General features: G+C 36.4%; 1 protein-coding gene across 1 annotated transcript in view; it reads left to right on the top strand.

Moving 5' to 3' along the window:
* Positions 1 to 12,150: 12,150 nt before the first annotated feature.
* Positions 12,151 to 19,377, top strand: part of LOC120076127 — a 42,147-nt gene continuing 34,920 nt past the window's right edge. The window contains exons 1-5 of the mRNA XM_039029904.1: positions 12,151 to 12,504; positions 12,693 to 12,798; positions 12,883 to 12,979; positions 13,193 to 13,254; positions 13,340 to 13,468. Coding sequence (XP_038885832.1) covers positions 12,151 to 12,504; positions 12,693 to 12,798; positions 12,883 to 12,979; positions 13,193 to 13,254; positions 13,340 to 13,468 — 748 coding nt within the window. The remainder of the gene's footprint in view (positions 12,505 to 12,692; positions 12,799 to 12,882; positions 12,980 to 13,192; positions 13,255 to 13,339; positions 13,469 to 19,377) is intronic.

The raw sequence follows: 19,377 nt of genomic DNA, 5'->3' as shown, positions 1-19,377 counted from the left end.
TCAGAAGCACGTATTATGGATAAGATTAAATCATCTTCTATTACCTGAAGTAGTAGTTTATAAACTTGTTGTTTGCTTATTCTTTCTAGCCTACTATAATCTTTCTTCTTCTCTATTCTTATCAATCAACTGTTTGCGAAAACCTTTTCTCCAAATCTGTTCTCTCTAGAACCGTTTCACTTAAAATGGGGGCGAGTTTCGAGAGAGCACCCCATGTGCATCGGTGTCCCGTTTCGAATTGGCTTTTGCACTTGAGCGTGAACGGGACAGTGCCGTTACAATCGACTTAGTAAGCTTTCGAAAAGTTGCAATTGTTGAACAGTTGGTATCATATCAATGGCTCGTTAGAGTGAGAAGTCATTGATCAATGTCCTGCTACAAGCAGTTTGGGCAAGTTCCTGTTACTCGATTGGTCGAGATCAAGAGAACAATGACTCTATTTAATAGAATCCATTGCCAGTCGTATTCCTAGAGACTCCTTATAGGAGAGTCCGTCGACAAGGGCCGAATGAATTCTCAGTGGCTGGCCCGCTTAGACGGGATGCCCATTCAGGGGATTGTTTGCAAGGGTTGAGACCCTAGAGGTTAAAAACCACGATGGATAGGCTCTCGACTATGGGGAATGTCTTGTTCGGGTCTATTGCCCCCCGATAGAAGGAGATGTTCACAAAACTACAGCTCGTAGAAACATCATTCAGAAGTTGGACCGAAATATCAGGACTTTGAGCATCATCGATGTCATACGCAGTAGATTTGCAGACATTGGTCAAAAATTAAAACCTCTTTCATGAGACGCGGTGGAAATTCCCCAATCGAGTGTGCAACCTATTCATACAGGGTAAAAGTACCCACCACGTTCAGTGGGGCCCACGGAGCAAAGCGCTATAAAATTTTATCTCTTGACATGGAACGTGACTTCAGAGCTATTGCAACACAGTTTGACATAAGGTCGTAAGATCGCTAGCGACAATCGACCTAGCAGAGCGTGCCAAGTTATGGTGAAGTCTCGTTTTCTTGGATGTTCCAAGAGGACGTTACCATCGACACGTGAGAGACCTGAAATAAGATTTCGCGTTCCTCAGTTCTTCCTAAAAATTGGTTATATTTGGCATTCACGCGAGCCTACGGGAATAAACATTTACTGATTACTATTAGACTACGTGAAATAATTTTCTGATGATGTTGGACATAAGAGACATGTCGAAGTAAAGACAAAGTTTTTCTGTTTTATCGAGGCCTGAATCGTGGCACAAAAAAAGAAATGTATGAGTAGAGAATACAGGATCTCCCAGCCGCATACTAAGCCGAATGGTTATCTACTTTGATTGATGAATGCTTCAAGAAATTGTTCCAATAATCGATATTTCCCCTTATAAGGAGGAAGAGCCAATGGTTTCGAGACCTATCGAGAATTAGTGGGGGAGATAAACTAACAATGGGGATAGTAGACCTCCCTCCAACAGATGACTGAAATATCGTGTGGGTTGGGGAAGAATCAGAAGAATTTTTAAATCGCCGCTTATTTTCCTGTTATATATGAAAGGTTTCCAACTAAAGGCGAGTGAATTGTTCCAAAACGATGCCATCTTTAATGCTTTCCCAAGGCCTCTATTAGCTTTAACTGGAAAAGGCAAAACTGTTCAGTTGAAAGACGAGAATGTGCAAGAGGGAATGATAGAATCCACGGTGTTGGCACCTGAGATATTAGTGCCCTCCAAAGGATGTATGAGAAGAAAGGGATCCGAATGGAGCAGACTGGTTGTATGTTATGCTTTGGGTAACCATAAATCGTCAAAGTCCCATAGGTCGAATTCCGGAGGCACCCATAATGTTATATTCCGAAACAGAGCCAGTTGGCTCAACTCTCCATTGGGAAGGAGTGCTAGGTGAATGAAACAGTTAATCTGAGGCCCTTGCCCGATACAGAACATGGCAAAGAGGACAATTCGTAACAGTTGGGGACTGAAATGGCCCTGGCCAATTTCGTGATTGTTTAAGATGGATGACTTTGATGTGATGTTGGGGAATGGAGTTTCTTGCTTGAGCACAAGTAATCCGATACCCCCACAAAGTGTTTAGTGATCACCAGGTCTAGCCCACCGTGGCATGCGAGACCAACATGCCGGAAAGGGATAAAGATGGATCTCGGCCTCCAATTGGAAAGGACTTTATCCAATGAGTCAGACGAAACCGAGAGAGAAGCCCCCAAGATATCCTGCGTGTTTGGACAGGTCGTGTTGTTAATCCGGACAATTTTACAGTCTCCCACTTTTCAAAAGAAGCGAGGAAAAAGAGAAGGAAGCCTGGATATCGAGAGTTCACAAGAGACTAGGTTCGAGTTAAATTTGTGCCTGGAGGGCAATTTTGAACTTCAACGACAAAAGGAACATCGCCCAATGAACAAACTTAGGAGACGGTGTAGATCATAAAAAGGTTGGGAAAACCTCATATCGTGTTACAATTACCATCGAGGATGAGATTCATCCTATCATCCACCTGTAGATCTGAATAACCCTATCATCCCAACCATGCCGAGGAGAGATGTAGGGTGGTGACCCGTCCGCAGGCCACAACGAAGAGAATGGTAGGAGAAGAAGCAAACGAGAGACTTGCAGGAAGGAGCAACGGAGCGGAAGGACCAGGACCAAGCTGGGAAGAGTTCTTGGAGAAGTGAAGAAGCCTCCAAAATAGAGAAGTTCGTTGGGAGTGCATGGAAGGCCTCAAAGGCAGCTGCTCAACAATATGCTGAGTTCGAGCAGAGTCGGTTAACGGAGACATCAACCAATTAAGTGGGGGAGAATGTCACGGTCATGCTTGTCCAGGGCGTGTTGTCCATGGCCGCATGATCGCCTCCACCTCTTTTTACTATGCTTTCATCCTATGTATTTCCTTTTTCTAGGTAGTTAGGTTTATATGTACTTTTCTTAGTGAGTGACCGCTCGCCTATTTCCATAAGCAAGGGTAGTGATGCGTTGTAAATGTGATGCGCTTATGATGTATGTTTGTGGTGATGAGTTATGCGTTGCACATGCAAGTTTTCCTAGTAAAACCCAAGTATAAATCTACCTAGGTTTCCTGGTAAGTCCAAGGTCAAACACAGGGACTGCTGAGTTACTATGTGACAGTAAAATTGATTCCTTTGCGGTGGCAAAAACAAATAAGTTGATTGGTGTTTCGTTTAAGTATAAATCCTATTTGACGGATTTGAGTAAAGAGTTGATGAAATCAAGAACTACAACGAGTATGCGATGAATGGGTTGAGAAGGGATTTAGCTAACACTTCCTAAGATTGCGTTCAAGTTATGCAATCATGCTACACACACACAACAGCATGTCATCTTTCAATGCAAATGCCATAGTTCCTATTTCTAGGACGCATGCGATGATATGATAATGTCGATAGGACTTATATCTAAGCCTCTATTCTTGTCTATGCGATGATGAATGATACACACATGCATAAGGTGACTGCATACTATCATATCCTATTTCTAGGGTGCATGTGATGCATAATAGCAAATAGAACTTATGTCTAAGTTTCTATCTCTTGCTTATGAGGTTCTAATTTGACTCTCTCAAGCCTATATTCTAATCTGACTCTCTCAAGTCTAGATTCTTTCTTTGGACCACTCTCTCAAGTATCTCTAAAGGGTGAATGATGCAAACATAAGACAAGATGATCGTATAAAGTGAAGATCTTAGGTCATGCTAGCTAAGTACTTCTCAACCCATTTGAAAATTTAGCTACTCATGTGAAATGTGGAGAGATTGAACAGATGTTGAGATGAGAATTCTATTTTCTATAAATAAAGTGCAGAATACAAAATAACAATGGAATGTAGGGATAGAAAGCCCGATAGAAATGTCTTGCTTCCCGTGGCTTTTCACACTGTCTTTTCACTCCAACTCTGCCCAGAAGAATATCCTTGCTTTCACAAGTGTCGTCCCTCTCTCCTTTTGTAGCGGTTCTCAGCAGTCTTTCGAGCTGTCCAGGAATGATCTCTCGACGTCTTCTTCTCTTCACTCGTCTCTGTCTTCTAAATATAAGAATAACTATGAACAGACTAACGGCTATCTATCTTTTTATATGATATAACTTGTTAACCCTTTTACAATGGTGGCCTCCGGTATTTATAGAGCTCAAGGTGAGGAAGCTTTTCTCTATAGTGATTGCAATGATGGGTGGTCATTAAATTTTTTGCTCTGATGCGCCGATTAATGGTCACCAAAAAGTTGAGTGTACTTGCTACATTGTGTCATTAACGACTTGTCAACTAAATTCGGATTCGACTGTCCTCAGCTTTCCATCCCATCATGATTTATTAAGCATTCACCACCTTGATGCACCGTCTTTATACGGTCATCTTCTTGAGCAACTTCTCGCGATTGCATATGATTGCATGCCTTTGCGATCACAATCTTTCAATGCACACGGACACCTAATTCCTTGGATCGCAATTTCCTTTGTGCCAACGCATTTTTCCTGAATAAAATAAGTAAATTAGCTACTTTTATGCGATGGGTGCATGCGATCGCAATTTTCTCGGTTTAATACTTTTGGACATGATTTTGTATATTTTTACTGTCGCATTCTCTCATTGTTTTACTTATTTACGCTATAATAACGTACATTTCTACCCATTATCACACCCCGAAATTTAAAACAATGCTTGTCCTGAAGCATAAACTAAAGATTTTCTTTAGAAAGTCAACCGTCTTTTTCCTACCTAGAATTTCTCGAGGTGCCTTATTCAAATTTTATGAACCAAAATCTTTTTAATTTCTATCCTGGTCTCCTCCTAAAATATTTCTAATACTTAGGGACCATAAGCTTAACCTTCAAAAAGACCCCTTACTTTCATTGCAATGACATAAGTTTTATTTGCTACTTACATAGTGCATGTTCCCTAGAAATAGGATGTGGTGGTATACATCTTATTACGTGTTAATGCACTATTTCTAGGGTGCATGCCCTGTGTAAGTAGAAAATAGAACTTATGTCTAAGTATCTACTTCTTGCTTATGCGATTCTAATCTGACTCTCTCAAGCCTAGATTCTATCTTTAGACTACTCTCTCAAGTATGTCCAAAGGGTGAATGATGCACTCATAAGACAAGATGATCACATAAAGCATGGTTGAACATAAGATTATTCCTATCTCTAGGAACACTGCTTACAAACTTAGTGAGTTCCACTACTAACCCTCTCGAGCAGTTAGTCGCTGTTGATCAGCTCATAGACAAGTATTGCTACAACCTCATACTAAGCAAAGAGGATTTACTCGCTATACTCGCATAATGCACACCTCTCGTGGTTTGCTACATGCTTCATATGTCTATGCTGCATGATTGGGTATGCGATACTCTCGCAATCTTACTTAGTTTGTTACTATGAAAGTAAGGTATGATAAAGAAGAAGTTAATGAAGAAGGAGTTGAAGGAAATACAGATGCATTGATTACAAAATGTATTAATATCTTAAGCCAAAATATAATACAATACAGAGATAGAAGAGAGATGGAGGGCTAGATGTAGGCAATCTCTTACTTCCATCAGATGTGTGTCAAAGCTGTCAATGGTGCCATGGAAGGGCGGTGGAGTAGTCTCTCTCGAGATCTATCTCCCACAAAGCTCCGGTCGTCACTCAGAATGTGTGAAGAAGTGAAGAACTCTCAAAGAATGCCTTCTCACGCTCTCATCTGTGATCACAAGGATCTGTCTTAAGGTAGAAGCTCAGATACCATGAATTTGGGCTCTAAGGCTCTATTTATAGAGCTCAATCGCCGACAGCATTAATGGTCCCGCTCTAAATCTCTGCCACTAACGGGTGATGGTCCAGCTCTGAACCTCTGCCACTAACAGTGCGGTAGGTGAAATGTCAACATCATCTTTTCGATACTTCCAGGGTATGCGTTCATGCTCGTTTTTGTCGAAGTATCGCCGCATTCCACCAACCTTATGATCACCCTTCTATCATGGTTATTACTTTGTAGCCGCAACCTCCATGCGATGAACGTATGCGATCACCCTTGCAATTGTCTGGGATTCACCACGTGCGATCGGTTCCTGCGATAGCTACAAAAGATAAATGTTTTGTCGCAGAATAACACATAATATTGGGTTAGCCGAGATTTTCAATGCTGATCGACGCAAGCTCACTTTTCACATGAATTCTTAGAATAATCACCACATATTCTTCTTGTTAACCTCATAATTCTAAATAAGAGGCTACAATAACTTGTATTTCTACCAGTTATCAATCCTCATGTCTGATTTCCTTCAAAGAGCACGAGGGGGATATGAATATTTTGTCAATTTTATTGATGACTATTCTAGATATGGCTATATTTACTTACTAAGTCACAAGTCTAAAACTCTCGAAAAGTTCAGGAAATTCAAGACCAAAACAAAGAACTTATTGGGTAAAAGAATTAAAACATTTCGATCAGATCGAGGTGGTAAATATATGGATTTACAATTCTAGAACTATTTGGTAGATCATTGAATTCAATCCCAACTCACAGCATCTTGAACATCACAATAGAACGGTGTACCAGAAAGGAGAAAATGAACCTTGTTAAACATGGTTCGATCCATGATGAGTTTTGCTCAGTTACCTCAATCCTTTCAAGGGTATGGAGTGCAGACTACGATATATATCCTGAACATGGTTCCCTCAAAAAGTGTTTCTGAAACACCGTAAGAGTTATAAAAAGGACGTAAAGGTAGTTTACATTACTTTCGGGTCTGGGGATGTCCAGCACACGTGTTGGTTCAAAATCCTAAGAAATTGGAATGACGTTCAAAGTTATGCCTCTTTGTTGGATACCCAAAAGAAACAAAAGGAGGATTGTTCTATGATCCCCAAGAAGATAAAGTATTTGTTTGAACAAATGCTACGTTCTTGGAAGAAGATCATATTAGAAGTCATCAACCTTACAGTAAACTAATATTGAAAGAAATGACCTAAGATACTACAGATAAATCAACAAAAATTGTTGATGAAGCTGGTCCATCAATAATGGTTGTTGCTTCATCATATTATTCTCAAGAGTTGAGAATGCCTCGACTTAGTGGGAGGATTGTTCATCAACCTGAACGCTATATGGGTTTAAAAGAAACTCAAGACATCATACTTGATGATGGTCTAGAGGTGAAGGAACTTGTTTACAAGGAGATCCATGAGCGGAAACACATCTACCAAATTCCATTTTGATTGGAAATAAACACTTATAGTAAATACAAAGATTATGCATCTTAATAAAAATTACAACATGCTTTTAAACTACAAAAAGGGTTCAAGTGATTATATCTTTGAAGAACAATTCTTCACTAAATCCCTAGAACTATCACGAACTCCTCGAACAGTCATGAACCCCTCGAACAGCAACAAATTCAAACCAAAAGTGAAGGACACTACCACTTGGTGTCTTCAATCTTCTCAGGGTGAAAACCCAAGAGTGGTGGGCTTTGACTATTTTGGTTAGGAGGGAGTTTGTGAGTTTGGGGGAGGAAGATGATTGAAGTAGAAGACTATCGTATAACAAAGTTCTTCAATCGTGTAGATCTGAAAGTCTATCGTATAGGCTCTGTTGAACTTGTGCAGATCTTAAGTTGCATTCAAGGAAAAATAGAACTAGTTTCTTTTTATTCCTTTTGCCATAAAAAATCACTTAACCACCCACTAACGTGATTAGAGAGAAAAATGGATTAATTATCCAAATAATTAATAATATAAATAAATTTGATAACAAACTTATCATATTATATTTATAACCTATAGTTTTAATATTGCATCATATACAATATAAACTATAGTTCTTTTTCTCTATTTTATGGCATTTAATATAAATCATATTTATATTAATTTTAACAACTATGAATATCATTCATAGAAAATATATTTGAATCACATCCAAATATTTATTCCTCCAATTAAACAATAATGTATCAAATACATTATGCCAATTATATCATATATAATTGAATCAATTTAATTATACAATTAAATTTCCTTTTATTAATTTGAACAATTCAAATTAACCGAAAACTGATTCTCAACTAAATCCTTTTGAGCTACCAAGGGAACCTTATGGACCTATAGCTTAAGCTCCAAAGGCACGTAATTAAACTCTTTAATTACATTATCCACCATCCGTTAACTATCAGGTACTCTACTAAAGACTGACAGTTGCACTCTTCCCACTATAGATATATTTTCGTGTCCATTGGTTATAACCAATCAACAATACGATGACCCTTCACAAATTGCACGTAAGTACAGCTGGGCCAAATTACCGTTTTGCTCTTGTAGTTACCTCTAACTCCTTAAGTACCATTGATCCCTCTAATGAATAATAGATCATAGTCCCACTATGATTAAACCCTCTCGTGCCAGGAGAGGGTGTGGTGCCATATTGTTCAAGACCCGAAATCAACCCTTAAGGGAGCAATTTATCTACTTACCCTTGCTTCGAGAAATGAATGAATTCCATCTTATGTAGCTGAATTCCTAACTCCTCAAAATTGTAGGCATGTTGAGTCGGCGATCTGGCCACTCTCACCCATATAAATCAAAGAACTGCCCTCATAGACAGAAGTTCACAACTCAATCAAGATTAAGGTCATGTTACTTATGGTCATCTTAGTGAAATGAAAGTCTCTATTATGAACGGTGTTATATAATGAGACTAAGCATTTTGAGGTCCAGTCTTATACAAACTCCTTTGTATAGAATATCTCGCACATGTCTAATACATGAATGATCAGGATCAGATTATTCGTAGCACTTTACAACATTTGAAATACCTACAAAGTGGGCCATACTCGTAGTGTCACCAGGATAAGGTAGCCAGCCTTCTCCATATATTACAAACCATTTAGGTTATCACTTAAACATGATCCATCTATATGTCTCCATATACATGTTTAAGTTACAATGATAACCTTGGATGTTAGTTTATTGATTTGTGGTTAATGCAACTAAATAATCACATATTTCATATACAAAGTGAATAAAATATCAAATATTATTAATCACATACATGTTTGTTCATAAAAGGTTTACAAACTATAGAACCCTATGAGATTTAGGGCATCAACCCCAACAATCACCCATTTGTCCTAAAGTGAGTGGGGTGTACAAGATAATCAAATTACAAGTACACAAAACAATAAACTAGGCATAACACGACCAGTACAAAATCTCCCACTTGCCCTAGTCCAATCGTGATTTGTCCCATAAATTACTATTAATATTGCATCCTTCTATAAAAATCCAATAAACGAATCCATGGCTATAATATAAATACTTTAACTTCATGTAGCGACATAAAAATGGATCAATTTTTAGTATGTAGCCAAAATGGTCTATAAGTATACGGATGAGATTGGATACCTCATCCTGGTGACACTATTGGATGCGTCCCATTTTGTATACTGATACAAATGATGTGATCTAAAAATCATTCATGTAGAGACATGTGAGTGGAGGTATCCTACACAATGAGTTTGCATAAGACGGGACCTCGAAATAGTCACTTTCTTTATAATAACCATTTACTGTTAAAACTGACTATCTCAAACTTAATGACCTAGGGTAACTCGATCTTAATCCTGAGTTAACTATGAACTCCTGTTTATTCGGGATTATCATTTGATCTGCATAGGTTAGAGTAGTCCAATAACACTGCTCAATAAGCCTCCCATTTTGGGGATAAGACCAAATAGATAGTTGGGGACATAACTTTGTAACATAGAATTCACTCCTACCCGATTTAGGGTTAGCAGATGGGTTATTCTCTTAAGCGTTGATACCTTTTCTTGAACAACGGAGCCCCACCCTCTCATCGCAGAGATGTTTATGATTTAGAAGTTGGACTATAAATCAATTGTTCAATGGAGGATCAGTGGATGCTTAAGGAGCAAGGTGTATTTACAGGGGTAAAATGTTAATCTTTAACCCAGCTGTAAATACGAACAATCTGTGAAGGATTGGCTTACTGATTATGGTTAAAATGGATAGAAATATATCTACAGTGAGAAGAGTGCAACTATCGAGCTATAGCGGAATGTCTTGAGTAGTTAACGAATAGTAATTAATTTGGTTTAAAGAGTTTAACCAATTAATTATAAGTCACTGGAACTCATGATCTGTAGGTCTGTAAGGTCCCTCTATTAGCTCATAATTTGGATTAGTAAATTGAGTAATCATAATGAGATTTGAAATTAGGGTTTAGAATTTGAAATGCTCAAATTCAATTAGGGTTTCTATTCATTGTATTCGATACAACTGAAATGTTTAATTTTATCGAAATTAAATGAAATTGGAGAATCAATTAATGTTTAAAATATGATTTAAATATTAACTGTATAAAATTAATATCATTATAATGGAATTGGTCTTTTATTAATGTAATATTAGATACTAAATTAACAAAATTAATTAAAAGGTTTAATTAATTAGTTTTATTTAAAAATTAATTAATTGAATTAATTTATATATATATATATAACTAATAATTCAAATAAAATTATTTTATTTGAAAATTAGTTTTAGAAAACATTTTTGAAAACTAAATCAAATTTGAAAATTCAAAAGTGGAGATTTCCAAAAGTTGGAAATCTCCACTATGGTGCAAGGAACCTTATTCATCCAATTCCATTTTCTCCATGAAGTAGGAGCTGACCTTCATGCAAGTTATGAATTTGCATGATGAAAGCTTTATAAATTGAAATGCTAGGCTGAATGATTGATTCAAGCTTTAAAGAACTTCTTCAAGAACTCTGCAAATATTGATAACCCTCCAAACCCTCTTCATGTCTTCTTTATATCCAACTCAAATTAGTGCTTCCACCACACAATCCTTGCAAGAGAATAGTAAGAAGATCTTCATGGTGGTCTATTTGTAGATTGAAGCACTTTTACGTGGAACTCAGCTGGTGTTGAAGAGGATTCATCAAAGGTATTGTGTTCAACAAACCTTCTTCTATAATAGTTACTTTGAAGCATGTTTTTAAACTCAAATTATGTATAATTAGAGTGCTTATTGATTATGATTTTCTCCCCTACATGTTACTATACTCTAACATAACTGTCCTTGTGTTTGGTTGAGGCACATGATGTTATAGATGATATTATGTTGCATGATGATGATAATAGTTTTGACATGTTGATTGCTCCACGCATTAATCTGGATTTGCATGATTCCCATGATTTATCTCTTTTTATTGTTGATGTTAACAATTTAAGGAACCTTCTTTTGACTTGGATATTCTTGATTTATAGGTACAAGGGACTGAGCTGAAGGCTCTCCCCAGCCATATGAAATATGTGTACTTGGGAGAAGGGAATACCATTCTAGTCATAAACTCCAGGGAGTTAATGCTTGCCCAAGAGGAATCCCTAGTTGAAACTCTAAAAACTTACGAGGAGGCCATTGGGTGGACTCTAGATGATCTCAAAGGAGTAAGCCCTTCTCTTTGCATGCATAGGATAACTCTAGAGGAAGGAGCCAAGCCCACAGTTCAACCCTCAGAAGGCTCAACCCCAACTTGAAAGATGTCGTTCTCATAGAAATCATCAAGCTCAATGAGGCCAGTATTATTTACCTAGTTCCTGACAGCAAATGGGTAAGTTCTATCCATGTTGTCCTAAAAAAGACCGGCATGACAATTTTGGAGAACGATAAGGGTGGGACGGTGTTAATGCGTGTACAAAACGGGTGGAGAATATACATCAATTTCCGAAAGCTTAATGAGGTAACCAAGAAAGACCACTTTCCTATACCTTTTTTAGATCAAATGGTGGAACGGCTCGGCGAAAAATCATTTTTATATTTTCTTGATGGCTTTTCTGGATTCTACCAAATCCCCATCACCCAAAAAGACCATGAAAAGACCACGTTCACCTGCATTTATGGTACGTATGCCTTCAGAAAGATGTCATTTGGGCTTCGTAATGCCCCAGGTACATTCTAAAGGTGTATGATGAGTATATTTTCCGATTTTATAAAAAAGTGCATAGAGGTGTTTATGGATGATTTTACGATTTACAGAGAGTCTTTCGAGGATTGCTTGCATAATCTTAGCTTAGTATTGAGATGATACATTGAGGCTAACCTGGTATTGAATTATGAAAAATGTCATTTTATGGCTTATCATGGGACTATTTTAAGACATCTAGTTTCTGTAAGGGAAATAGAGGTAGACAAAGCTAAGATAGATGTTATTGCTAACCTTCCCTATCCTACATGTGTTAGAGAGATTCGTAAGTTTCTTGGTAGTGCAGGTTTCTACAGGCGTTTCATCAAGGATTTTTCGAAGTTGGCAGTACCACCATCAACATTGCTTCAGAAAGATGTTCCATTTGATTTTGACAAGAAGTGTCAGGAGGCCTTTGACACTTTGAAGGAGAAGTTGACCACCACCCCGATTCTGCAACCTCAAAGATGGGATGTACCGTTCGAGATCATGTGCAATGCTAGCAATTTAGCAGTGGGAACGGTACTAGGACAAAGAGTCAACAAGAAGTGTCACGTCATATGCTTTGCGTCAAGGACCCTTAATCCTAACTAGATTAATTACACCACGATTGAGAAAGAATTTATGGCTATCATTTTTGCTTTAGATAAATTTCATTCATACATTCTTGGTTTTTCTGTTACTATCTTTACTGATCACTCTGTTCTCAGGTACCAGATGACCAAAAAGAAGTCAAAGCTCTGACTTGTGTGTTGGATGCTCATTCTTTAGGAATTCAATTTGACTATCAAGGACAGGAAGGGAGCAGAAAACTTGGTAGTTGACTATTTGGGCAGGATAGTACAAGAAGAGGCCCTTATGCCCATATGAGAGGATTTTCCAGACGAATTCCTATTCCAGATTGCCATAACCACTCCATGGTGAATTTCCTGGTTACTGGTAAGTTCCCTTTCGACATGCCTAATTCTAAGAAGGCCAAATTAAAGAGTAATTCAAAGTATATTGTTTGGGATCCACCACACTTTGGAAGATTTGTTCTGTCTAAATCATTAGGAAGTGTGTCCCATATGAGAAGTTTGAATCTGTGCTTGCATTTTGTCATGAGATGCCCTGTGGTGGGCATTTTAGTCTTAGGAGAATTGCTAGGAAAGTTTTAGATAGTGGGTTGATTTGGAATTCTCTGTTCGTTGATTATTTTGCTTTATGTAAGTCTTGTGAGAGATGTCAGAGATCAGGCTCTGGAGGAAAGAGTTGCCATTAAATTCTATCCTTGTATGAGAAATTTTTTATGTGCGGGGCATGGATTTCATGGGCCCCTTTCCTTCTTCATATGGTTTCTTATATATACTTTTGGCAGTTGATTATGTTTCAAAATGGGTTGAGGCAATCCCTACTAGGACTAACATTGTTGTCGTAGTTTCAGGTTTCTTAAGAGCTAACATCTTTTCTAGGTTTGGCATACCTCGAGCTATAATAAGTGATCAAGGTACTCATTTTTGCAATCAGACCATCGAGGCGCTCATAAGGAAGTATGGAGTTCACCATCGAGTTGCCACTCCGTACCACCCTCAAACAAACGGACAAGCTGAAATGTCGAATCGTGAGGTCAAAAGTATTCTGGAAAATATTGTCAATCCAACTAGAAAAGATTGGGGAGCTGGGAACACCGCTACACGAGACAGAATTCACTCTTTCTCCAACGTTGGGAAAAATAGATAAATTACTCCCTTAAGGATTGATTCCAGGGTTGAACAATGTGGCACCACAACCTCTCCTGGCTCGAGAGGGGTTTGGTCATAGTTGGACTATGATTTATTATTCATTAGAGGGATCGGTAGTACTTAAAGAGTTAGATGTTGAAGGAACCTTGTTAGGGTCCTTAAGCAAAAATGGATCGTCCCAATTTTTACCAAATTTCACAAAATGAAAATTTTATAGTAAAACAACAAAAAAATATGCATTTAACAAAAATACAGCATGCTTTTAACAAATTACAGTAAAAATAAAATGGGTTCGAAACCCTTACCTTTGAAGAATGATTCTTTAAATGAATTCCTTGAACTGAAGAACACCACCACAATGGCTACCACGGTATTCTTAGGGATGAGAACCCAGGAAGAGTGGGCTCTGGCTATTTTGAATTTTGAGAGGGAAGGGTTTTTCTTGGTAGAGAGGAGGAGGAGGAAGACTTGAGATCACATAGCTCTCTATGTATCTTTTCTTCAGGAAGAAATATGTTTTCCACTTCTACATGTTGTGGAGAGAATAAAGGGGGAAGGAGTTAGAACTCCCTCCCTAAAATTGTTTTTTTTTTAAATATATATATATATATATATATATATATATTGATAACTACTTTATCATATAATATATATTAAACTATATGTTATACCAAATATAACATATAATCTATAGTTCAATATTGTATCTAATACAATATAACCTATAGTTTAATTCTCTCAACGACGATATTTAATATAAATCCCATTTATATTAAATTTAATTATATGAATACAATTCACATAATTAGTATTTGAATCATATTCAAATATTTAATTTCTCTCAAATAAATACTTAATATTATAATGTATCAAATACATTATAGTAATTATATCATATATAATTAAAAACTTAATTAATTATAACATATTATTAATTCCCTCAATTAATTTGAACAATTCAAATTAATCCAAAAACAGATTCTCATTAAATCTCATTGAGCTACCGAGAGAACCTCATAGACCTATAACTTGAAGCTCCAACGGTACGTGAATAATTAATTAAACTCTTTAATTAAATTATTCACCATTTGTTAACTGTCGGGCACTCCACTAAAGATCCACAACTACACTCTTCGCACTACAGATATATTTCTGTGTCCATTGGATATGACCAATCAACAGTACAATGACCCTTCACAAAATGCTAATAAGTATAGTTGGACCAAAATTACCGTTTTTCCCCTATAGTTATAGCTAACTTCTTAAGTACCATTAATTCCTCTAATGAACAATAAATCATAGTCCAACTATGACCAAACCCCTCTCAGGCTAAGAGAGGGTGTGGTGCCATATTGTTCAAGCCTCGGAATCAGCTCTTAAGGGAGCAATTTATCTTCTTGTCTCGATATTGGGGAAGGAGTGAATTCCTTCTTGTGTAACTGTGTTCCCAACTCCCCAATGAGAGGAATCCTTAAAATGATAGGCTTGTTGAGTCGGCATCTGGCCACTCTTACCCATACAAATCAAAGGACTGCTTTCATAGGCTGGATTTCACAACTCACTCGGGATTCAGGTCATGTTACCTATGGTCATCTTGGTGAAATGTATGTCTCTATTATGAACGGTGTTATATAATGAGACTAGTCATTTCGTGGTCCAGTCTTATACAAACTCCTTTGTATAGAGTATCAAGATCAAATTATTTGTAATACTTTACAACAATTGTAACATCTACAAAGCGGATCGTACTTGTAGTGTCACCAAGATAAGGTATCCAGGTTTATCCATCTACTACAGACCATTTAGGTTATCACTTAAACATTATCCACCCATATGTCTCTACATACATGTTTAAACTACAAAATAACCTTGGATGTTAGTTTATTGGTTTGTGGATTAATAAAGCTAAATGTCAAATAAAACATCACATATTTTATTAAATACATAAGATGTTTGTATAATACAATTACAAACTTTAGGACCCTACGAGATTTAGGGCATCAACCCCAACAGATGTAACTTCAAGGGTAAAACAGTAATTTTGACCTAGCTGTACTTACGAGCAATTTGCGAAGGTTCATCGTACTATTGACTGGTTATATCCAATGGACATAGAAATATATTTGTAATGCGAAAAGTGCAGCTGTCGGTATTTAGTGCAGTGCCCGCCAGTTAACGGATGTTGAATAATTTAATTAAAGAGTTTAACTAATTATTCAAATACCATTTAAACGTCAATCTACAGATCCATAAGGCCCCTTTTGTAACTCAACAGGGATTAAATGAGAATAAATTTTGGATTAATTTGAATTGTTCAAATTAATTGAGGAAATTAATTATATATGATATAATTACTATAATGTATTTGATACAATATAATATAAAGTTTATTTGAGAGACAATAAATATTTGAATATGATTCAAATATTAATTATGTGAAATAGATTCATATAATTAAATTAAATTATATTTATATTAAATATCGTTAATGAGAGAATTAAATTATAGGTTATATTGTATAGGATATAATATTAAACTATAAGTTATATATTATATTTGATATAATATATAGTTTAATATATATATATATATTATAAAGTGTTTATCATATAAATATATATTAATGTTTTATTAAAATTATTTTTTAAAAATTAATTTTAGTCCTCCCATTTTCTCTCTACAATGTACTTTAGTGGGAGTGGTACATGGAGTTACAACCATCTTCTTTTTCCTTTAAGTTTGACATAAAAGAATACACATAATGATTTTCTGAGAAAAGTTCTCAAGTTCTCCGTTCTTCCCCTCTTCATCTCTCAAACTTTTTCTCTCTCTTCCAAAGTTCTAAGAGTCCACAACTCCTTAGTGATTCTCATTCCATTAGAGAATACATGAGGCTCTTTTCATGGTGGTGACCATGATCGGGTTTGTTCATGACAAATCCAAAGAAGGAAAATTCATGAAGAAGGTTTCTTCAAGGGCAAGTCTTCTCTCACCCCAATTTATTTTTCATTTATGTTTGCATGCTGTAAATTTATGATTATGCATAACATTTGTACTCTGTAATTTTGATTCTGTGAAAATAAATTTTGGATCGATCTCCACTCTTCTGTACAAGGACCTTCAAAGGTTCCTACAATTGGTATCAGAGCACGATTTTGATCTCCAATTTTTATTGTTGCAGATTTTTGTTTTACAGAATTGATGGGTAGCATTCTGTATATATTCATGTGATGAATGTTTGTGAATGTGAATGGTTTACAATTATTAGATGTTTTCGGGATTGGGCTGTTTAGACTTATTACTTTCAATTTACAAATTGGTTTGTAAAGGCCTATTTTGGGCATTATTGTTTGTGCTCGAGTCTGTAATTTAAAGTTTTGAATTGCTCGTGCTATTCCCAATGTGTTACAGAAGAAAAACAAAGCAACGCTACAATGAGGAAGAGATCACTCCGTGTTTGCCAAGAGACTGCATAGCATTTGCTAAAAGATCGCGTAGCGTTTGCTAAGAGATCGTGTAGCGCCTGCTAAGAGATCCCGAGATCACGTAGCGTTTGCTAAGAGATTGTGTAGCATTTACTAAGCGATTGCATAGCATTTGCTAAGTGATCTTTGCTAAGAGATCACTGCTGAGAGATCATTGGTGGGAAGTTTGGTTTGAACGGTTCAAGGCCCAGTTCACTTTTTTTTAACCGATTGACTATTATTTTGTAATAGTTAGAGTTTTTTTAATTAATTAAGTTAATATAAGTACTATATTAATTTAATTAATTGCTAAGGTGTCTAAGAGATTGCGTAGCGTTTGCTAAGGGATTGCGTAGCATTTACTAAGCGATCACGTAACATTTGCTAAGAGATCGTTGTTAAGAGATGATTGCTAAGAGATGGCTGCTGAGAGATCATTGGTGGGCAGTTTGATTCGAGCGATTCAAGGCCCGATTCACTTTTTTTGAACTGATTGACTATTATTTTGTAATAGTTAGATTTTTTTAATTAATTAAATTAATATAAGTGCTATATTAATTTAATTAATTGCTAAGGTGTCCAATTCCGGTCCAATAATTTTTTTAATTATGCATTTGACGTATGATTTATATTTATTATTATATGTCATAATGTATGTTATATAGTAAAAATTCCAACATAGGTTATGCATATAATTTCATGCATCATTTCTATTATAGGTGTTATAATATATATAGTTACATTATTTAATTTATATAGCATGCTCATGCATCATATAATATAAGTGTTATGTTTGCATGCATTAATAACATTGTCATACATAATTTATAATATAAATATTATAATATATAGTTTTGAGTATGTTAAAGGATCTCTTTAACGAAGAGTTCCATGAGCTGATCGCTCCAATTTCACAGTGACCGAAATACACCAGATACATTCAAACGCACAATTATGCAAACAACCAGTCAATTAACGATATGGTTTGAACAAAAAAATAATAAGGGAGAGAGTTCACATACCAGTTGAAGACAGTCTTCAAACTTTGGAACTCAACGTAGCGGATTACCTCTACTCGATCAACCAACGCCCAGTAGATGCGTCGACTACAACAACACGAACAACCACAAACTATCGGAGTGAGAACCTAAAGCGTGGTCTTTGGTGAGTTTGGTAGAGGTAGGAGGAAGAACTGATCGTGTAGGTGATAAGCAAGTGGGAGGAAATAAGAAGCTATCGTATGGCAAGATGCTTATCGCTTAGGAGAAACTACACGATCGTGTAGATTTTACTGAACGATCGTTTAGAAAATACAAGGCGATCGTTTAGCAAACCCAACACACTACACGATCGTTTAGGACTTAGTGTACGATCATTTAGGCGCTAGGTAGACAATCGTTTAGACGTTGACTAACTATCGTATAGGCTCTTGATTTTAAGCGATCGATTACGTTTTCACACCAACACGCTCCTTCGATCTTTTTCCCAGACGAACAATTCAAAATGAAACAAATTTCATTTTTATTCATTGGTTACAATAACCGATGTTGTTCCCACTAACGCACGTCCGAACGTGATTTTGGGTTAATTATTATATAATTAACCAATTAAAATATTAATAAATATAATCATATTATATTTTTAACCTATAGTTTGATATCACATATCTACAAAGTAATTTCTCCTCTACTTGATATAAATCATATTTATATCTAATTTCCTCCAAAATTATGTATCTCATACATTTAACCAATTATATTATATATAATTAACTAGTACAATTATATCATATACAATCAAACTTCCTCTTGTCAATTTGAACATTTCAAATTAACCCAAACACTGATTCTTGACTTTATCCAAGCTACCCAGTGGACCTAATGGACCTGTGGCTCGAAGCTCCAACGATCCGTAAATAGCTGACTAAACTCTTTAGCCACGAGATCCACCATCCGTTAACTGTCAGACATTCCACTAAAGACCAACAACTAATCTCTTCTTACCACAGACATATTTTTGTGTCCATCAGATATAACCAATCATGAGTACGATGACCCTTCACTGATACTCGTAAGTACAACTGGGCCAAATTATCATTTTGCCCCTGTAGTTACATCTCACTTCTTAAGTACCACTGATTCCTTTAATGAACAATACAACATAGTCCAACTATGTGTGAACACCTCTCTCGCCAAGAGAAGGTGTGTGGC

This window comes from Benincasa hispida, chromosome 4 (assembly GCF_009727055.1).
Source record: "Benincasa hispida cultivar B227 chromosome 4, ASM972705v1, whole genome shotgun sequence".
NCBI classification, from domain to species: Eukaryota; Viridiplantae; Streptophyta; class Magnoliopsida; order Cucurbitales; family Cucurbitaceae; genus Benincasa; species Benincasa hispida.
This window is presented reverse-complemented; position numbering and strand designations above follow the sequence as displayed.